The sequence below is a fragment of the Dermacentor variabilis genome, chromosome 2 (assembly GCF_050947875.1).
Source record: "Dermacentor variabilis isolate Ectoservices chromosome 2, ASM5094787v1, whole genome shotgun sequence".
Taxonomy (NCBI): Eukaryota; Metazoa; Arthropoda; class Arachnida; order Ixodida; family Ixodidae; genus Dermacentor; species Dermacentor variabilis.
The window spans coordinates 32,018,182-32,041,431 of record NC_134569.1 but is presented as its reverse complement, the minus strand read 5'-3'; the positions used below and the strand labels follow the sequence as shown (position 1 = coordinate 32,041,431).

At 44.8% G+C, this 23,250-nt stretch overlaps 1 protein-coding gene across 1 annotated transcript in view; it reads right to left on the bottom strand.

Annotated features, from left to right (window-relative positions):
• Window positions 1–23,250, bottom strand: part of LOC142570284 (uncharacterized) — a 58,168-nt gene that overhangs the window by 33,735 nt on the left and 1,183 nt on the right. Inside the window, exon 2 of the mRNA XM_075678679.1 lies at window positions 22,197–22,964. Within this exon, the coding sequence (XP_075534794.1) occupies window positions 22,197–22,964 (768 nt within the window). The remainder of the gene's footprint in view (window positions 1–22,196; window positions 22,965–23,250) is intronic.

Genomic DNA, 23,250 nt, shown 5'->3' with positions numbered 1-23,250 from the left:
ACTCTGGAATATCTTGGATCACCTGGACTTCTTTAGCGTGTACCTAAATCTGGGTATCGTAATTGAAATAAACTTCGAGGGATCACAGTATCCAGAATTTTAAAGCGAACGTAATGAGAGTAGACGAGGTGTGGCTTCGCGTGTGACTGGAACAATTGAGGGTGCTACATCTTCCTGCAAAAGTCATCCTAACTAGTAAATGCTGCGCAGAAACACAACCTAAGTGCAAGTTCGCCCCTGCGAGAGAAAAGCTGCCGGCTGTTTAGGCGCAAAGGCCACAATAAATATAAATCTGACACGCTTCAGCTACTTCCGGCACCTTTATAGGCTCACCTCCACTCGCGCTCATGCAGTGAGCGACAGCAAAACTATTTGCCGCAAGTGAGCGATTAATTAACTTTTCGACGCTGCACTGAAACTGTCGCACGCTACACAGTGCCATCATGATAGACAAAGTGAAGAAATCGTGGCAAAATGGGAGGGGTGCCGAAGTGGAGGGCCCTTAATTAACTTTATCCGCCTGCATTTCTTTAAGGCGCATCCGCGAAACGGTGCACGAGCCTTCTTGCATTTCACCCGCATCGCAATGCAGTGGCCACGGCCGCAATCGCACCCGCGACCTCGTTCTCAACCGCGGAATGCCAGAGTCACTGGGCTACCGCAGCGAGTAAAGTGGCATATTTAGGCTAGTCATGACGCATTCGGAAACTGTGATTCCGAATGTTAATACGACATACTTTTGCTACGTTCAGGTAAACGCGACATGTACAATTTTTGCACATTTGTTGACGGTCGGCACAGCACTGGTAAAGACAAGCTTTATTAAACCAGACATTACAAAAAGAAAAAAAGGAGCAAAAAACGTTTGTTCTTCCGTAGGCAAGCCCGTGTTCTTGTTTTTTACCTCGAATTCTTATTATAAGCTGATACTCTACAAATGTATACTTTTGTTTTGGTGAACCTGCCGCCTTATCGTTCATATACATTTATCAGTACGTTGACAGTATTCGTATTTGGCTGGTGGTTGGTTTGGTATGGCATCATAAATACTGTTATAACAATACCCAAACGTACTTATTTTCTGCGCACTTACCAAAAAGGAATGTGCTAGCGTACCGTGTAAATCTGCTTATTTAACCAAAAGGCATGAGCTGAGTTTAGCATAGCTTAGGCGCTCGAAATATTCTTTTGCTTTCATTTAGGGAGCACTCTCTCCCTATCCCTGTCGTCTCTGTCCCTTTTCCTCTTTCTCCACACTGCTGATCAATGTTCAGGTGCCTGCAGCATGCTACACAGTTACGGTGCGCTCAGCAGGCTTTCTTTTTCTCCGTCAACCAATCTCTCTCTCTCTCTTTCTTCCACTTAGAACAATAGTGACATAGCATCTATATATAAGTGCAGTGTACGGTTCTACCAACCATCAGGTGCTGTACAAAAGGACTTCTGAAGTTTATATCTACTTCTGGTATCCTCGTAAAATACTAAACGAGCTGATTTAAATATTTGGTGGACAGTTATTTCGAGAAGAAAAGACAGCTTGTTCAAGCTCTAGGTATTTTAATATATTCATCAGGCAATTCCCCATCTCTATATTATAACGTAAGTTGCACTCTTTAGGCATGCAGAATTATAAATTTAGAATTACTTCAGCGCCTTTTCCATGTATACATTGGTTTACAAATTCCACACGCCTTTAGCTCTAGATCTGTTCATTATATTCATAAAGGTGTCGCTAGCATAGATACGTGTGCCCACATCCATTATCACATTGGGCAAAGACCTAAAGTTAGAATATGGTTAAAATCTGTGCATTTCATCTCTTCAAAATTTCATAAATGTGAAATTCGCGCCATCTGTAGTAACTGTATAAGTAAGGGAGGTAGAAGCGACTCGATAGTATTTGCAGAATGTGCCGCTTTCAACGATCGGCGCTAAATCACGCTTGATACGGCAATTCTCGTCAGATCAGCGAAACTAAACAGCATCGGGTTCCCCCGGTCTTGCGAGGAAGGCTGCCGGGAAAGAACGAGTGTCGATGCCTTCTGGTCATACGACCGAATAGCTCTGGTTTCCACTTTGATCAAAACAGTTGTAATACTCACGCTAAGCCATTACGCTATCACCCCCCTACCCTCCCTTTTGCAGCCTTAACAACCTTTGCTACACGGGCAGTTTCATCGCGACGTTTTGATTTCTTTCCAAATGCGGTCGTTTTAAAATGTGCGCGCCGCAACACGATCGCAGTTACCGGCACACCAACGCATGGTATAATGCGTGCACGACGTCCGCCGTGGTGTTTATTGCGTATTCAACGTATATGGGAATGCGGACCGCTATTGGACCTGCCTCTATATAAGCTGCCTCTATATGCAAAGCGTTATTCGCTTCTACTGTACTATACAAGCATATTTAAAGCGGCGATGAAATAATACAACGCGGCGTCTTATTATTTCTCTAAGAATCTGGTACGTTTAAAACCCTAAGTACATAGACCGCATTACATATATATATATATATATATATATATATATATATATATATATATATATATATATATATATATATATATATAGTTATCAGTCGTTACTCAATACATTTTTGTCTGCCGTATCAGTAGCGACGAGTCTTAAACTACACTGTAAAGAAAGCTGCTAATTTAAAGAAAATTTACAGAAATTTTTTGTAAATGCTTTATGGCAGAAACCTGTTAAACGAAGAAACAGAAATTTTCAGTTCATCTTGATCTCTAGCCCATAAATCAAGTCAAAATTAAAATATAACCGTTTTAAATTAGTGTAACTGCATGAAAAACTATAAAATAAGCTTCTAGATTTTTTGTTCTTTTTATACATGCCGTTTGTTGCACATACCACGCACGACGCGCTGTTTGCCGTACTGCTTTGATGCCCCGTGCCATAATCAAGATGGCTGCTCTTCGAGTAATGTCGGCACTGCTCCGTTCCTGTTTTCGAAAGTCGTAAGGGGTGAGTAGTTTTCTTTTCAAGTACATTACAAACAGTGCACGACGTATTCTTTCACCCAATATTTTCCGCATTTTCATGACACAGAACAGGACTACAATGTAGCCCGCGAAGAAAATTCAGGCGGAGAGCGATAAAATTTAGCAACTACGTGTTCCGACATTGCAGCGTACGTTGCGTTTTGTGAGGTAACATGCGATTTTTGATTTAGCTTTAGTTTTTTGTTATAGCACACGTAAGGATTAGTCAGTGGGCTTAATATATGTATTATTCTCTATTCTTGCCTTTTCGGAATGAACTTGTTTTTGCTGTGGCTTCGAGAAAAAAGCATGCGCGAGCTCTCAACAAAGCTCACTCAGTGATGTTAGCTCTTAGCTACGATCAAGTGTTTAATTTATTGAAGTGACCGCAAAATGCGACTTTTTCTGTTGTTTGATATTTTATTTGTTTTGATGCTGGCATATGAACCCGCCGCATATGAGGGCGCATGGCATCCAGGATTGATTTTGTTGCTTCTTTAGCTGCGGTGCGAGTGTTTTAGTGCGTTACCGTCGAGAAATGATTTTGCCTGGCCACTAACTACAGTGCTTCATTTTGAAAATGTGTTAGTGGGAACACCGGACTACGTGGCTTGGTGTACTATCTGCGCATTTTAAAAGCACAGCGCAGAAGGTGCTAGCCCTCGAGCCGCGAAGATATGCCGTAATCACGCTCGTGGCCACAAAGAGTTGCTCGCATGTCGCCTGCTCTGACTCTGGCAACTAATAACTAAATGTATGAATGATGGACTGCAAAAATGAGAAACAGAAACGTCAAAATTTGCATGAATTGAACAGCAGCAGCAAAACATTTAGTAAAGAAAGTAAAAAGGCAGAATGTACAGATAACGTAATGTGTCCACCATTTTAAATTATCAGGACTATTTTCTATCTTCTGCCATTTCGCTAGACGTTGTTACGAAAAACATCTCAGTGCCCTTCCACTTTGGGAAGAAGGATGACCAGCGAAGCTATGTGGGGCCCCTTAATGGCGAACTGAACCTCCGCCGCGGGTCGGCCTGGCATTGCACTATCTCCGGAATTGGCCCACCTTTGGGGAGTGCTTAACGGCTGCTTCGCCTCCGCCACGGGTCAGCCCGGCATTGCACTATCTACGCGATCGGCCTGCGTATGGGGAGTCTTCTGCTTACCACGCCAACAACGACACGAAAATTTCCTTGGACGGTAGAGGTATACAGCTTCGCTGTAATAGCGGACGTGTGATTTGTTCGCCACCGCGCATTTCGCGACTGGGCGCAAGGGGAACTGATGGAGGCAGCGCGGGAGAGGGAGGTGTGGGGGCCAACAAGTGCGTACTTTGCGCGCTCGACTGCGCGCCGTATTTCGAAATCGATCTGCAGTCGGCTCGTGCCTTTGTGCGTGCGGTGTTGTTGCCTTTGTGCGTGCGGTGAGTGCTGTTTGTCTCAAAGTGTATACGGTGCCACTGACTGGTGAAGTAGTAATATTCTGCAGTTACCTGAAACGAAATAGTTGTCTGGCTGGAATAAACATTATTTGGAAGTGGCCGCTCACACGATACTCCCATGCGCACACACTGCAGGGCTTTGTTGACCACTCTTCCAAAAAAAAAGTATTGTGCTAAAGCCCTTCACTGAGCTCTGTACAATCATCCTACTTCTATATGTATGTGAAAGCACCACTGTTGTTTTCAGGTCACTCGCAACATGACACCCTGAGAGAGGAACTAAGGTCCAGTGCCCAAGCAAGAAGCACGGCTTTGCACCAAAAGTTGTCTCCATAATCGGGTGTCTCCACGATTCAGTCTTAAAGCAAAAGGCTTCGTTAACGTAATGCCGAGGCCTCTTTTTTTTTCAGCACAGTTATGGTTTGATATATACACTGGTTCTCTTGTACTGTAGTAAGAAGTTCGCAGTTTCGGTTTTGTTTTCGTGTGGCTTATTTAGCCATCAGTTTTTCTTACTTTAAAATAAGACACTTATCTATACGTTGTACGAAACAAGCCTGGCTCTCCTTTGTAGCATCGTTTGCCACAGTGTTAGTGCCGCCATCTGCTCTTTGTCCCGCATGACAAAGAGCAGGTGGTTAACAGGGTCCTCGGTTTATCGAAAACTAAACGCCACGGTGGCTAAGCGGCTATGGCGTTGCGCTGCTAAGCCCGAAGTCGCGGGATCGAATCGCGGTGGCCGCATTTTGAAAATTAAATTGAAAAACGCCTCTGTACCGTGCATTAGGAGCACGGTAAAGATCCCCGGGTGATCAAAATTATTCCGGGGTCCCCCATTACGGCGTGCCTCATAATAAGATCATCGTTTTAGCAGGTAACAGCCCATCATTCGTTAATAGAAAAAAAGCACGCATCGGGATGAAATTACATTAAACAATTTTCAAATAAGAACAGTTTTGTTATTTTTCGACTCAGCTACGATTGTTAAACCGATATCTGACTTTACGCAACAGTTCCTTCTTACATCAAAAAGGCATTCGATTGTATCTGCGTTTTGAAAACACGCACGTCTTCAATGTGCAACTTCACAATATCTGAACACTATGACATGCACACCTACCAAGCCTCATACACACTGCATACCCATCTTGATGATATTGTGTGTCGCCAATTTGTGCATGAATACATGCCGTGAGATTCGAAACAAGTTTACTGGCAGGGTCAGAGGAGTTCCGTAACTTGGTCATCAGTGCCCATTATACGCAAATATGTGCGTACTTATTTAATTCGCTTGCCTTGCTTTGAAAAGGCATGTACTTTTCCCTGCTCTTCCTACTCGACCTACGCTTGGCAAGTGGAAGCTAATCTGTAATAGCCTGGGAAATTGACTTTTAAGCTGTTATAACACCTGGAGAAAAAGCGATGCTGCTTGTTTTTTGAACCTAGTGCGCATAAGCAGTTCTGTTAATATACCTGTTTCCATGTTTATCTGTCGAGTGACGTTTTGATGTGAAATAAAACAAATTCATTTTCTCCTAAACTGTCTAAATTATTTCTTGCAGCTACTGGGAGAGAAGGTGTTGACCACATTTAACCGCAGCGCAAGAAAACTGAGTAAAGTAAAAACGGAGACACACACGTGCGCTACGTGTGACCTTTGTCTTTTTGCGCTGGAGTTGAACTTTTCAGCTTTCAGCACACAGCCTAATTTTCGTTTTGACACGAGCTGCATATTTACGTGATATTTGTTATTTTGTAATGATTATGCGACGCGCGATAGGAAACTCAAACATGAGAGAAGTTTACGCGAAAATGGAGGCTAGTGATAAACAGTGATCCAACGAGAAATATCGGCTGCAGTGAACGTTTTTACAAAGAAAATTGCAGTTTCTACAAAGAAAGAAACTGCACTCTCTTCGCGAGGGCTGTTTCTACAAGGACACTACCCTCACGAAGAGAAATGCCATTTGAAAGCGTTCGATTCAGCGACACTCCTGGTACGCCCATAATTCATCACGATAGAAAATTGTCTTTAGACATCACACTTGTGTACAGTGGAACATAAAAAAGTGAGAATAACAGAAAAATATGAACAGAAAACAGAACTTATTCTGTGCCTCAGAATGGGTAATTGTTTTACGCATAGATTTTCTGTAAAATAAGATTTTAAAATATTAACATAACAGAATGGTAAACAGAAAACAGAACATTCCTGTAATACAAAACAGATAACTGTCCTTAAACACAAAAGTTCTCAATGTAAAGTAGACAGAACTTGTTAAATAACAGAAAGAGGGAAAATAAAAAAAACGGAGCTTTACAACAATTTTCTGGCAAGGCGGCTGCCAGAAAACCAGCTTTTCTTTAAGGAAATATTTTTTACAGTGTACTTTCAGATTCCTGCACTGTTATCTGACGGCGATTTTTCGTCACTAATTACAGCCCCTACGTTTCTGGCGCCCCCATCCTCTGTCATGCTTCGTCCAGTGCTTGGCTACTTATTGCGCCAAACTGTTCACTGGTACATTAACAGTACAACAAGTCTGCATGTGATCGAAGCCCAATATCCAGCATCTGAAAGGACGCCACGTAAGAAAAATTCGATAAAATTGACGTTTCGGAGGAGTGTTCCGGAGGAGTTGAGTGGGCAAGCAATCCTCAAAGCACAATCAATCAATAAATAAATAAATAAATTCATCACTTTAGTGCAACATGAAAGGCGACACAATCAGTCACAACAGGGGTGCTGCAGGGTGAGAAAAAAAGTTAGTGACGTTTCACTTCGTGAACGCGGGGAACGCGCAAGCGTATGGATGCTATAGCGTACACCATGCTATCGGCCCTCTGTGCGACTTGACGCCTATGCTGTCCTCATCGCAGATCGTATTCAAGACAGGGCTTGCACGGCCGGAAACATACGCAGCTGCAGCCGAAGCAGAAGGCCCCGTTGTAAATATCCACCTACTATCTAAATTACGTAGCATGGTGTCAGCGCGCACAGGCAAACATAAGCACTTCACAATCGATGACCGCGGGCTCTCGCTGTCAAAAAGCTGGCGTGAGGAAGCGCCGCAGCACCAGCGAGTGAAGTGGCCTTCGTGCTGTTTATCGCTTCAACACAAACTGGGCGGTCAGAACGCACGCAAAGCTACAAGCAGTCGGTCCACCTGGACTGTGCCCCCCAAAGCAGATTGCTTTCAAGATAAAAGCCGCACGACCGCGCGCGCCACCACAGCGTGGAACAGTATGGTGGTGCCGCTGGCAGGGCAGTACGGTTCAGTACAGCATAGTGGTAAGGGGAGCGTTCTCTCATTCTTCCTTTGTGACAGCTAGCGCTTTGAGACGCTGTCGTTGGGACGCTGCGCCTCTCTTCGCAACGTCTGCGATCAGAGGGCATGGCAGGCACTGCACGGGGTTACGAAAGCGTCGTTCGAGGAAGTCGCGCTCAAAGTACCGGCTGGCTTCCGCATAGGGGTAAAGTACGGTGATAAGGGGGGCAACCCCCATGAAAGAGTGTAATATAGTGCTTCAGGCAAGCACCGCCGATTTCACGAGATGGCGAGTTACGCTTGCGCGTAAAAGTCATTATGGTTTGACCAAGTCCTTCACTACTATATGCACTATTTTAACGGGACAGCGTTAAGGCGCTCATGTCGCAGAAAAGCCGGTGTCGGCGGCGTTGGCCGTGAGAGAAAAATCCCGGAAGGCCCCAATTCATAAATAAAACCAACTTGCAAGATGGGCTCGGTGGGAATTGAACCAGGGTCTCCGGAGTGTGAGACGGAGACGCTACCACTCAGCCATGAGTTCGATGGTTCAAAGCGAGACAAAAGCGCCTCTAGTGAATGCGGTGTTGCCTTAGAAACGCGCCGTAGAAAGTTATACTGCGGTGTATATCGGTAATTATCAGCATGTAAATTACAGAAGTCGCAGTTAAACGAGTAGCGAAGTAAGTTTCCGCTACATTTCTTCTGCGTTTGGCGCACACGCACAGCCATCTTGCGGCAAACACAGAAGACCCCCTCCTCGCAATGTATGGCGCTACCCTGACAGGTGGCGCTTCACTCGCCCGCTTCTCCCCTTCGTCTCGTCATGAGCATGCCGAGTGAATGAGTTGGTCGTGCTAACGAGGTGCGATAACGCTATCGCGTTCCACGCTTGAAGGTGAAGCTTAAGCGTCCTCCAATTTTTTTCCTTCTGTTGAAGTGAACGAGTTCTATCCAGCTCGAACTGAATCAAGCTGTGTTACAAAAGTGGTAATTATGACTCAATACTACCAGGCAAAAATGAAGCGCAGCTGTCGTTATTTAAGGGTATACAAGCAACTCCTTCTCTCGAAAGAGGACAAATTTGTATTGACGTCATCGTGAACGCCAAGTTGCGGGTGCGAGCATGGTGAGAAGCTGGGCAAAAAAGACACGCGGCAACACGACAGGACGCGCTCCCATTGGGGAAATGACATCGCGCGTTAACCTGTCTTCCTCACAGTGAGGACAGGTTACCTGCACAAGAGTGGTCACCCGCGGCAATGAACATGGTGCACTGGCGCAATCGAGGCCTCCATATTAGTGAACTAGCAAGATGAGAAGCTGTGTCCGTAACTTCGCATGAAAGCTATGACCTACATGCGCAATGCATGTGCCTCGATCTGCCTCTATCGCATTCAAACGTCATAGGAGTTTTCTTCGTGTCAAAGTAGCTACAAAAAGGCACAACCACGACATACTTGTTCGACCTTGAAGAATCGCAATTTAGACTCTAGCGTTGCTGAGTTTCATGAAGCAGAGGCAAAGCAACGCCCGGCAGCACTTTCTTAAAAATCGCTCGTCCGGTTAATACAAGGAAACTTACCCCAGCACTTCGTACGTTCTAAGTATTGTTCACGGACTAGGGTGTCCTCCACAATGCCACATCCGGAATAGCCTGTCTGCCTCCCTCTTGTCGCCGTGCGTCGCCCCAGAGCCAGGATCACTTTAGCCGTCTGATCATTCGTGAAGGGCATGACTGTCTTCTTGAAGATCGCTGGCGTGGTACCGTTGAAATCTCCCGTTATTATCTACGCACTGACAGGTCAAGCAAAATTATTTACGTAATCTACAACAGCATATGCTGGCCGTACTGCTCCGCCAAAACGCATTAGATGGGCGTAGCCTGGGCAACGTTTGTTTCGCTTGCTATAAAGGAAACAAAAGGAACGTGTGATCCGGACGCGCCTATCTACAGTACAAGACAGGTGCGCAAAACTACAGTCCCAAGTGCGCCGTCACGGATTCCCAGCTTCGAAATCCCCTCCTCCACCCTACGGCTCCGCTGCGCTTATCAATGCATCAGCGGCATGTTCTGATGATGCCGCGACCATCACATAGCGTGAAGCCCTGTATCGAGCTGCCGCCGCTAGTAAAGCCGTGTATGCGTGGCTATTCGTTTGGGAGCGCTTCAGTAGCGGTGCGCGAGCGCGTATCTATTTCGTATTTTAGATGTTTCGCGCGCTTTTGTTTTTTCGCGGAAAAACCAACGAGGCAAAGCTGACAAGCCCACAACTTTGTAATTGATCTGATTACGATTCCAGGAATATTTAAATATTTCACTAATTGAAAGCAATTAATCAACACCTCGTGATGAAAAAAATACTGACTGTAAGTACACACGACTACGGCTACTATGCAGTCGGTACGATTTCTCTAGAGCTCTTGGGTTTCTTTTCTTTAAATCTTGGTCCAACTAGGACACCCGCATACCAGCTTTCTAGGACACGTACCAACTAGAGCCCCAAGTGGCTCCGGCACGAAGCTAGTGCGTTTTCAATGGAACGAGAGGTTTTTCGGGAATAAGAAAAGCTGCAGGTTGATTATTGAAAAAGGCAGGTGACAGACAATTTCAGGAAGACAATCCACAGTAGCCAAATGCAAGAATTTTGTTTCCAGAGTGGTTAAACATTCACCAATAGAAGCCTGTGATAGATGGCTGTGATAAAATTATGTTGTCTATTGTAATAGTCACTGCAGCCTATGTAGTCCGGAGACTCAGCTTTCGATTGATGCCTATCTCAACTCTCTACACATCGCGTAACACTGTTCCCTAAAGCGATGTTTGAAACAGTCGTACAAGTTCACGTGGTATCTATAAAAACCCGAGCGTATCACTCGCGCAAGCGTTGGAAGCCGTGGCTGAATCGTTGAATCGCTCGCACCTATCGTTCGACGCCATGCTGGCAGCGGTGCGATGCCGTGCTACCTGAAGCCTTTTTTTTTTTCACGCCCCGGAGAACCGAGCTCGACAGTCTCCCGCAAGATGGCTGAAACACAAAACTCAAGATTTGGTTTTAGTTTTGTTCTTTTTTTTTTTCAGGAGCGCTCTTCAAATATTACATATTCAATTTTTACTTCCTAAAACGTTGGAATGGGTTGCTTATTTGTTTAGCCATCGCTTTTATTATCAGATTTTATTCCTTGGACAGCGCACGAAGAAGCATGGGCATGTCTTTGTGTTACGTTAAAAATAATACTATCCTGTCTTGTAGCATAGACATACTCAGGAATTCTGGACATTGCACCTTTACCCCACTGTGGAACTTCACGGCAACTCACATGCGTAACTGAATGGGCCAAAATTTTAACAATTTTATTTCTATGCAATAGCCGCGTATCAACAAGTTTCAACTGACTGCGCTAAGAGGGTAGTTCTTTGTAACAACTCATACATTTATGGCACTTAGTCGGAACATTGGTAGTGTGTTAAAGCAGTGTTTTGGTCAGTGATGTGCGGTTATGTCACACGACAGGAGCAAATGGTCTTTGACCCTCTCAGCAGAGGACACAGTGACTTGAAGAAGAGCGAAATTTAAACTGTCAAGCGATTTATTACAGCTGGAGTTTTTAACCGTAAATGCTGAACGAATGTCATTCAGCCTGTTTGCACGCGCATGTTTTTGTGAGGCAACAGGGAAGGCGAGGGAGTGTATATGGGCGTGCACATCTTGAGCGTGCCTGCCTGTGTATTTGTATTTGTGTGTGCGCGCGTGTTTGTGTCTCAGTATTTGAATATGCGTGCGCATCGTGCGTGTTTGTGTGTGCGTGCGTACATTTTTCTTGCGTGTGTGCATGCGTGGGTGCGTGTAAATGTGAAAGCGGGCGAGCATGTGTCGTACATCTGTGTGTGCACGTTCGTGTGAGTGTGCGCAAAAGTGCGTGTGTGCGTGCGTGCATACGTTTTTGTGCGTGTGTGCATGCGTGGACGCATGTAAATGTGAATGCGGGCAAGCATGTGTCGTATCTCGGTGTGTGTGCGTTTGTGTGAACTTCATCCGCATCCAGATGTTACCAATCTGATCCCTCAAATGATAAAATGATGTCACCGATATTTGTATTGGTTTAATAGTTTTGTTTGGTGCAGCTAAAAGGTAGCCGGCATAATGATGGTGCTGTACGTTTCTTATAGAGCAAGTATGAAAAGTTGGACAGGTTTTGTTTGCCCAAATCAAATTCACGAGCTTAAACACATGTGCCCAACTATGCATTTCTTCCCTTTACAATGGACTATTCTACATTATACAAGAAGCACCGCAGCGCTACGGTACAACACACAAGGTGCGCGAGAACATTGTGCGCGCTCCCGATTAGATTTCTTGGCGTTGGTGGCATAAGGCATGGTTTCCTGGCATCATCAGGAATAAAAATTGCTGCCTGGGGGAAAGCGTTGGATACACTTTCAGTTTTTTGTAACATATGGATCAGCGCGGACCTGTACGTTAAAAAGAAAAGTACTGAACTATTTAGATGAGAGAATTGCTGCATATATTTCTGCTGTCTAATGTTAAGATATAAAGAAAAACTACTGTGATTTTGTGACAAATAATGCTGACATACGTACAGTCACGTGAAGTACGAGCTCCTGCACAGTACCTGTGGTGTAACTGGCCCCTGCGCTAGAGTGCTACATTGAACCACGAAATGATGGTCTGATAAATACCAGTAATCGGAAAGTGTTTAGCTCTTGAACTTTCGGTATGTCGGCGCCGCTGTGCAGTCTTGGGCGCCCTTTTTACTTCGAGCACTTTGTTTCAGCTAATATTCAAAGCAACTGTATACTATTTCCTTTGGGGGGGGAGGGGGTGGTGTGAGCTTTCTTTAGCGTCTAACCACTGTTCCAATGTTATCGGTTAGCTCAAGACGTACCAGCATGTGTTTCTAATGTCCAGTATGTTGTCACGGATTCATTAGCGAAAGAGCGTTATCTTATCAGATTGCGCACGGGAAGCGAATACTGGCGTACATTCTCCATCACATTTGAGAACCCGAAATTGCGATACAATTTGCGAGCATTCCAATCTGATCAACTGATCCTTTGATCTGTAGGTCAGAGTCAGAGGAAGCACTACTTTGCGTGCAGCCATCGTTGTGCTTTGAGTGTTTTCCAGCGCAAGCTCGCCTTTATAGTGAGTTAGATTCATGACTCACTCTTTTATAACTGCAATGTTCTTCGCATCACTACAATGTGACACTTTAGACGTGCTACATCATCATTGAGTGAATACTGGGAAATTGGCTAGGACTTTTGTTGCATGTACGTTACACATTTAACGCAACAATTTATTGTTCATAACTTTTTTAATTTAGGAGGTCTGTAGGAGGTCAGAACTGTAACGCAGCAGAGGGTGCCAAGAATCTCTGGATCCGGACAGGCCGCCAATGGAAACTGACCCTTGCAACGTTTAACACCCGAACCCTCTCGAGTGAGGCTAGCTTAGCAGGACTTTTCGAGGAACTATCGGACATTGTTTGGGATATTTATCGGCCTCACTGAGATCAGAAGAACTGGTGGGGCTTACACATTACTGAATAACGGTCACGTCCTCTGCTATAGAGGTCTCCCGGATAAGAAGCAATACGGGGTAGGATTCCTAATCCATAAAGACATAGCGGGCAGCATTGACGAATTCTACAGCATCAACGAGAGGGTAGCAGTAGTCGTAATTAAAGTTAGTACAAACCTACGCTCCAACGTCCAGTCACGCCGATGAGGAAGTAGATCAGTTTTATGAAGATGTTGAATTAGTGATGAGAAAAGTGCAAACTCAGTATACTATAGTAATGGGCGACATCAATGCAAAAGTGGGGAAAATGCAGGCTGGGAAACAAGCAATAGGCAACTACGGCGTCGATTCTAGGAATGCTAGATCAGAGATGCTGGTAGAATTCGCAGAAAGGAATAAGCTTCGAATAATAAACACCCTTTTCAAGAAGAGTACCAATAAATAGTGAACCTGGAAAAGCTCTAATGGTGAAACACGAAATGAAATTGACTTCATACTTTCTAGTGATCCCAGCATAGTGCAGCATGTAGAAGTGATAGGTAGGGTAAAGTGCAGTGATCATCGGCAAGTCAGGGCTAGGATTCACCTCAATTTGAAGAGAGAAAGAGCAAAATTGTTCAAGAAGAAACAGGTCAAATTTGAGGCAGTAAGGGTAAAAGCAGACAAATTCAGGCTGGTACTTGCAAACAAATATGCAGCCTTAGAACAGAGAGATGATGATGACATAGAGCTAATGAATGAAACCGTAACTAGGTTGGCTTCAGAGGCAGCAATAGAAGTGGGAAGCAAGGCACCAAGGCAACTAGTAGGCAAGCTCTCCCAAGTAAGAAAGTGCCTAATAAAGAAACGACAAATAATGAAGTGCCCAACTCAAGAGATTAGATATAATTCGCGGAACCTGTCAAAACTGATCAACAAGGCGAAAATAAGTGATATTCGAAACCATAACGTGAGAAAGACAGAAGAAGCCGTAAAAAAATGCACGCAGCCTGAAATCAGTGAGAAAGAAACTTGGCATAGGACAAACGAAGATGTAAGCACTTAAAGATAAGCAAGGTACTGTCATCAGCCATTTCGAAGGTATAGTAAAAGCAGCAGCAGAATTTTATACTGACCTGTGCAGTACCCAGAGGAGTCAGGATACCTCAATAACAAACAGTAATGAACAGTATACAGAAACTCCTCCTATGAAGTAAGGGCCCTGCAAGACATGACAGGAGGAAGAGTGGCGGGAGAAGATGAAATAACAGTCGATTTATTGAAAGATGGACGAGACATAATGCTTAGAAAACTGGCGGCTCTTTATACAAATATCTATCGACTGCAAGGGTCCCAGAAAACTATTTACCAAAATAATATCCAACAGAATAAGGGCACCACTGGACTTTAGTCAACCAAGGGAACAGGCTGGCTTCAGGAAGGGATACTCTATAATGGATCACATCCATGTCATTTATCAAGTTATCGAGAAATCCGCAGAGTATAATAATTCTCTCTGTATGGCTTTCATAGATTACGAAAAGACATTTGATTCAGTAGAGATACCAACAGCCATAGCACCATTATGCAATCAAGGAGTACAGAACGCTTACGTAAATATCTTGTAAAATATCTACAGAGGTTCTACAGCTACTTTAATACTAAACAAGAAAGGCAGGAAGATACCTATAAAGGGGTCAGACAGGGAGACACAATCTCTCCAATGCTATTCACTGCGTGTTTGAAAGAAGTATTCAGCCCATTAAACTGGGAAGGCTTAGGAGTAAAGATTGACGGCGAATATCTCAGCAACCTTCGGTTTGCCGATGACATTGTTCTATTCAGCAACAATTCAGACGAGCTACAACAAATGATTGAGGACCTTAACTGAGCGAACGTAAGAGTGGGATTGAAGATTAATATGCAGAAGACAATGACAAATGGCCGGGCAAAGGAACAAGAGTTCAGGACCGTCATTCGGCCTCTAGAGTCTGTGAAAGAGTACGTTTACCTAGGTCACTTAATCACAGGGCAAGCTGAGGATGAGAAGGAAATTCACAGAAAAATAAGAACGGGTTGGATCGCACACGGCAGACATTGTCAGCTCCTGACTAGAAGCTTACCATTATCATTGAGAAGGGAGGTGTACAAACAGTGCATTTTACCAGTGCTGACATGGGGCAGAGACTTGGAGACTGACAAAGAAGCTTGAGAACAAGTTAGGGACCGCGCAAAGAGCGATGGAACGAAGATTGCTAGGCATAACGTTAAGAGACAGAAAGAGAGCGGTTTGGATCAGAGAGCAAACGGGTATAGATGATATTTTACTTGACATCAAGAGAAAGAAATGGAGCTGGGCAGGTCATATAATGCGCAGGTTAGACAACCGCTGGACCATTAGGGTTACGGAATGAGTACCAAGAGAAGGGAAACGCAATCGAGGACGACAGAAGACTAGGTGGAGCGTTGAAATTAGGAAAATCGTGGGCGCTAGTTGGAATCAGTTGGCGCAGGACAGGGGCAATTGGAAATCGCAGGCCGAGGCCTTCGTCCTGCAGTGGACATAAAACAGCCTGATGGTGATGGTGGTAGTGGTGGTGATGGTGATTATTATTATTATTATTATTATTATTATTATTATTATTATTATTATTATTATTATTATTATTATTATTATTATTATTATTATTATTATTATTATTATTATTATTATTATTATTATTATTATTATTATTATGAGACAGCAACGTTATATTAACAGGAAGTCTTAATAATACAGAAAAATTCAATGCTTATTAGTCGGATTTCCCCTCATGGTAAGGAATTTCAATAAAGATATATGTATGATAATTAAAAGGTTATTCTGAATGTTTCATTTCAGGAAGGCATGTTGCCCACCTGCACTTCACTCCGGTTCGCAAACACGCATAAGACGTAAGCGCAGCGTGAAGAGCGTCGTCCGTCCAAACGCACGAGCTACTGTAACTCATCTCGCCTGTATCACTGTCATTCGTGCTTGAATAAGACGCAGATATTTTAAGTCGACGCATCCCGAATCCGAAAAGAGCTACCCGCGACCAACCCAGCTAGGTTTCTTTCGTTTCGTACTTTGTCCTAGCGGCTAATGGTAGCTCACGGAGACGAGCGCCGAGTGTGGAAGTGGCAGAGAAGGTGCTCTATACTGTCTCGTCACCTACCCAAAATTGCACGCAGCGCTGCTTGCTATTCCTATAAAATTGTATATGTGACGCCCAGCCATTTGCAACACAGCAACATTGTTTCACAGCAACATTGTTTTGCGATGGGAGAATCCAGGTGAGGTACAGGGTGATTATGGAGATGAAGACACGTTATTTTCTGCAGCAATTTATGAATGAATGAATGAATGAATGAATGAATGAATGAATGAATGAATGAATGAATGAATGAATGAATGAATGAATGAATGCCTTCATTTATCGAGAAAAGTAAGGAGCAAAGATCGGTGTAAGCACGTCTCAACATCATTTGGAAAGGAGCGGGGGACAAAAGGGGGAGAAGCTGGAGATGAATGAATGGATGCCTTCATTTATCGAGAAAAAGGAGCAGCAAACATCGGTGTAAGCACGTCTCAGCACATTTGGAAAGGAGCGGGGTACAAAAAGAGGAAAAGCGGATGGCAGGCGAAGTCGCTGTTTCGGGTCGAGAGAATATAAGCGAAAGATTGTGAAACTGGTTGAATTCTAGTGTAGATGTGTGATGTGGCGAGTAAATGATTGCAGTCACCACCCAGCATGTGTCATTTGCGGTAGTATAAGCACCCGCCATTCTTGGTAGTAAATGTTTACTAAAAACCAATGTTGGCAATTATTCATCGGCCATACCTCGCCGTGTAGTCCTTAGTGGAAGAGTCTGTACATAACAACTACACTGTCGCGACAAGTTACGACCATACCGTGACGCTTGCGGTTACGGTTGCCATACTCGTGACTCTTGCTATTGCGGGGATACTATAAACATGGGTTTACTGCACAAATTAAAGAACAGACAGTTTAGGACAGCATTTCTCGCCTTATACACACGCTCAATCCAAGAACCATTGCTGCATGTTACAGTGCGCGTCCCTTCAAGACAGAGACGCGAACGCAAGCATAAGAACACATTAGAAGACAGGGTGCCGTCTTGGGCCTCGTGCCAAACATATCCAAGCCAACAATATATTAGCCACTACGCTGTCGTTTCTATACAAGGAGGTTATATACCTAAGCTTCTGGAGTAGCGTAATGGTTAGCGGTGCCCAGCTCCAGAATGCAGGATGCTCTTAATACATGGGCTCGAATTCCGGTGGTTTGCTTGTGAAGACAGCTTTCTGTGTTCTCTGGTGACGGCGAAGCACAGAATGAGGCGGCAGCCTCACGACAACGGTCGCCGTCAGCGTAACAGAATAAGCGGGCGTTCAAGGTCACACCTAAAGCCGAAAGTATATTCGGAGGAAATCCAGTATGCTCCTGTTGACAAAAAAGAGTGATGAATAACGAGCGGTGTTGTTGAGCGAGGCTGCAGACCGATAATGTTACCAAAGACAAGACCACGCTCCTATCCCCGTGATCAGCGGAAATGTACATACATTGACAGCATGTCAACTAGCGTGTAATTCATACTTCATTAATCGTTGCGTGTTTGTGTTGTGTTTCGCACGAGCAAAAGCTTGCGAATAGGGGCATCAGGAGATCGAGTACTACGGTGTTTGTTGATCTTGTTCAGTATGACGTGAGCGTCTCACTCAGTGTTTATTTCTGAAAAAATGAGTTGAAGTTACATTCTTTGCATCGCAATGGCGGGTGTAATCTGGCAAAATTGAACGCATTTCATTAGAAGGTGCCTGAGATTACGTACGACAATGATAGCAAGAATACAACATTATTAGAGAACATAATTCGAAAACAAGTTCACTTTTAAGCGCAGTGTAGTAAAAAGGAACTACCTCCACAGTACCGCTGTGGAGGGCACAAATAATGAACAGGCTGAAAAAAAGAACAGTCTTGCAGGCCTGTAGTAAGCTGGATAGACCATTCGCGTCTTGGTAACAGGATAACGTTGCTCCTGAAGGCAGAAAGTCTAGTGGGCAAGTCGGCCAGTTGGCTCTCGCAGCCTAGAAATCCCACAAAGGACGTGATGACGCCACACCAACACGCCACTGTACGTCAACATATAAAGACAACTTTCTTAAAGTGAAGCTTTCTTTGCTTCTTCCTGCGACTTTTCCACTGGTGTTGTTGCTTTCTTGCATGGCATGTCGGAGGGAGGTCCAGAGCGTGCATAGTCAGAGCGTACACAGAAAGCCTCGCTTACATCAATTCGCACATTATGTCGGATCCGCATAATTTTGTACTGTGAATTTATATGCTTAAGAATGGCGCTCAATAATGCAATATTTTCATTCACAGTGATCAAAAGCGGCTGTCGTGTCCACGGTAGAATTGATTTAAATGGCTTCAATCCCTTCGCCATTACATCATTGCCAACTTCCGTGGGATCGTAGTCGTCGAAATAGGATACAAGTGACAAGGAAATCAGGAGGTTGATCAATGGCAAGAAGACAGAAGCTTGCACAAGACCTCAGGGAAATAAAATAACTTTTTGAGCAGTGTTGTCAGGGGCCGTGCTATATTGTTTCAACGTCTATTAAAAATCCTCCAAAATATGAACAGAGGCCGACAACAATGCGGGCACTATAGGAAAGGTGAAGCCGCTGGAAGTCTCAGGAGAGCATTAGCTTAAATGTAAAAGATGACCTAAAAATAAGAAGCCAAAACGTTGACAGAGTGGGCAGACTTTGGCACAAATAAATTGCTGTTGAAGCAGTTGAGCTAAAACCTGATGGCGCGAAATAGGGCGATAATGTCGGCAAGTACTGAAGAGAGGTCGAGTAGGTCCTGTGGCCGACGCCAGCGCCCGGCAGCTGTCAGGTGACTGCACGTATAAGCGTCCTCAGTCGTTACAGGGTGATTCGGGTCTGAAATTTTGGACGCGGATTCCATCACATTAAGTACAGTGCATCCTGCGGTGTCATTCTCCGACGGCTCGTGCCGATTCTCGCGCAGTGAGGATGGGAACAAATTGTCTCACGTCTCCCGTGCCGACTGTCACCTTCCTCGAACTACCAATATTCCTTACCCGCCGTAGTTGCTTAGTGGCTATGGGGTTCTGCTGCTGAGCGCGAGGTCGCGGGATCGAATCCCAGCCACAGCTGCCGTATTTCAATGGGTGTGAAATGCGACACACCCGTGTACATTGGTTTACGCACACGATAAGGAATCCCAACGTTCCAAATTATTTCGGCATCCCCCACTACGACGTGCCTCATAATGAGATCGAGGTTCTGGCACATAAAACTCCGTAATTTATTATGTAACATTCGTTAAGTATGTCCTTGGCAGTCTTACAACTCTTGAATGCAAGTAAGTGTCAGGAGTTGTGCGCGAGGTCTTTGACTATGTGGGTAGCCTTTATGGCGTTCGATACCTGCGATAGTCTACATTGCGGCTATATTATAAAGGCGGAACGACAACATAGTAGACAGTATGAAGAACAGCCAAATCGCGCATATATTACTGCACAATAATTTTAAATGGCGCTCTTCCTTTACGCACGTGGATAACCTTGATAAGAGACTACTTTGGGAACTAACTTCAAGTACTATATATGTCATACCCAAAGGTGTACCTGGCCCGGTGGCCAGTAAATGTGACGTAATATTGCGAGCAGCTTCGGCATGCTTACGGACAACAACACAGAGCCAGTTTGCTCAATTCTTGTGTCGTGCCTTTTGCCTCAAGGTGCAAAACCAACATATCCATGCATCTATCTTAATACTTAAGCGCATCTCGATTTGCCACTGCTGATTCGCCGCTCATGGTAGCCCATGAGTGTGGATAACGAAGTAGCTGGGGAAATAACTGGGGGCGCCTTGACGAAATCGATAGGTCAAAAGCAAAAGCCGTCCAGGACGGCGTCTCTCGTAGACGCTGTGCGACGCTCGCACGTAATGAATGTGTGCCGACTGAAGAAAGGCTGCCACGGAGTGCTTCTGACGGTTAGACTAATTTGTTTACTCCGTAGCATCAAAAATAAAGAAAGCAAAAGAGAAAAAAAGAACCGTATCAAAAGCCCACAATCAATCATCGCTCGTCGCGACTAAACGCTCTTAGGATGATAAGTCATTTCCAGTTGACGAGCGGCTACGTTTTATCAAGAAGAGCGATAACGCCGATGGGACAAGCATTGTAGCGAAGTGCAATGCGCAGGGATAGCTTCTAATTAGTTTATTTTTCTTTTGTTGACGTCGTCACCGCGTCACCGCGGTAAGCTTGAAAATATTAAGTTCAGTACGCCACGTGGAGGAACTCACGCGAACTAAAGCCTCGGGTCGAGAAAAGCTGGTTACGGTATACGTTGGTTCGCAAATGACGCGCATGTTCCTCACAAGTCGCATTTCACTCTTACTGCGCTTCATCCCGATAATTCTGTAACGACGCACTGTTATAAGCACAGGATAGCTTCAAAGCAGTATTGGCAGAGCTTCGAGAATATCCCCCAAGGCCCCTATTTGCGCCACGCATTTGAAACTTTGTCCCCGTGCCCCCCTTGACAAGCCCGACATGCATCCCCCTCAAGATGGATAGGTGATTTCTCCATCAACTTCCGTCCAAACTTTGAGACGACGTCTTAGCGTGCCTTCAGGCGAAGTTCTCCACGATTTCTCCATCCATTTATTCTCCATCCATTTATTAGATTTCGCTATAAAACTATATTACAACGAAGCTATATATGGCTACGCTCCGGTGGTGGTCGATGTCCGTCCTACGCGTCACGTCGACAGTCAAAAATTTTCGTCTCCAGTTAATCGTGAATAATCTGTAGCTCTCAATCTAATATGGGTATCTTAGGGAAAAAATCATACTGAAATTGGCCGCTAAGACGACTCTATCATTACGCCGAGTTTCATTTACTTGTCATAATTAGTTCACAGTGAAGTTATAAACACTATAGACTTCCCGTCTGCTGTTAATACACGACCCTCTACGGAAGGAGTACGGTTACATAAAACGGCTGTAACTCTTGTTTTATAAAAATTATCCCGAAACAAATTATACGACAATTCGCCGCTAAGACGACTCTAACATTACACCGAGTTTCATCTACTTTTCCCAATTACATAGTTCACAGTGAAGTTGTAGATACTGTGGAATTCGCGTCTGCCATGCGGCTGTACTTGCACACGTCACTACTTCATAAAATAATAAGAATAAATCACTCCACAGTCTAAAGATGTAGTCAAGAGTTCGACGAAAGTTCGTCTGGTCAGGTAACATGATGATGAAGAAATTACGGCCACTGACCAAGTCAAGGTGAAAGAACACACAGAGACGTTTCGGGACCCGTACGGGTTCCTTGATCACACTAAAAGCGGGCAAGAGCCGCAAGTCGTTTTTATGCCAAAATGTGACGTAGGGAACGGGTGTAGTTAGCAGGAAGATTTCCATCAGTCCTGTTGATACTGTTGTCAGTAGTTTGAATAAATAAAGATTCTAACAAGAGTCGCGTCATCGAATTCTTTTCCTTAGCTATTATAGCAGCGTTTTCCCAATCCATGCGGTGACTGCGATTATCGGCGTGTTCGGCAAGGGCGTTCGATACTTTTTTCTTGTTGGAGACGTCCCTTTGGTGCTCTTTTAATCTTCTCGTGAATTTGCCGGTTTCACCGATGTAGCTGCAGCTGCAGTCTGCGCATGGTACCTTGTATATGACACCGGGATAATTCTTGCTTTCAAGGCGATCCTTTACGTTAACAAGCTGATTTCTCAGCTTGTTGGATGGCATGTGGGCTATTCTGAGATCGTATCTTGAGAATACGCGGCTAAGAGCTTCGCTGACGCCAGGAACATATGGGACGCCAGCGCGTTTCATGCACGACTTGCCTTGAGACGGCTTTGGATGGAGGACCCGGGCTTCCATTTTGTCAATAAACTTCTTGGGGTACCCGTTCCTGGATAATTCGTGACGAATTTTCTTTAGTTCGTTCTGCATTTCGTGGTCACTTGAGCAGATGCGTGTGGCCCGCGTCACGAGAGATGAGACAACCGATTGCTTATGGCAAGCCGGGTGGCATGAATTGAAGTTTAAGTACTGGCCGGTATGAGTCGCCTTCCTGTGCACGGCAAATGAGAGCCTCGTTCCGCTTCGCCGCACGAGGACGTCAAGGAAGGGGAGGCTGTTGTCGCACTCGTATTCTGTGGTAAATTGTATGGCTGCGTCTGCTGAGTTGAGAAGTCGTAGGAGGCGTGAAGCGTCCGGCTTTCGCACAATGCAAAAACAGTCGTCTACGTAGCGGACGAAAACCTTCGGCGCGGGAGCGAAGTCAGTGAGGGCCTTCTGTTCAATGACTTCCATGACCAAGTTAGCGGTAGTAACGGAAATGGAAGCACCCATGGCAGTTCCGTTGATCTGCCTGTAAAACTGTTTGTTGTAAGTGAAGTAGGTGTTGCTCAAACAGAAGTCTAAAAGCTCGCAAATGTCCTCTACTTCCAAAGGGGTGCGCTCAACGAGCGTGTCGTCCGCCAGCAGGACATCTCTGCACGTAGCTACGGCCAGGTCAACAGGCACTGAAGTGAAGCGCGACTTCACGTCAAATGACACCATAATGTCGTCTTCATCCAGGGAGATGTCGCGCACTTTCTCCACGAAGGCTGAAGAATTTGAAATGTGCGTCGCTGTCTTGCTGGTAAGCGGGCCCAGCACTTGGTGTAGGTAACCTGATAACCGGTGCAGTGGTGACCTTGTAAAGTCTACAATAGGCCGTAGTGGAACGCCTGGCTTGTGAACTTTCGGTAGTCCGTATATTGCAGGTGCGGACCCGTTAGTACACAAGAGGCGATGGTAGAGATGCTTTTGCTGCGGTGGAACAAATTTAAAAAACATGGCTGTGGCTTAGCTAAGGTTAAGCCCAGGATGCGAAGCATACTAGCCTTTATT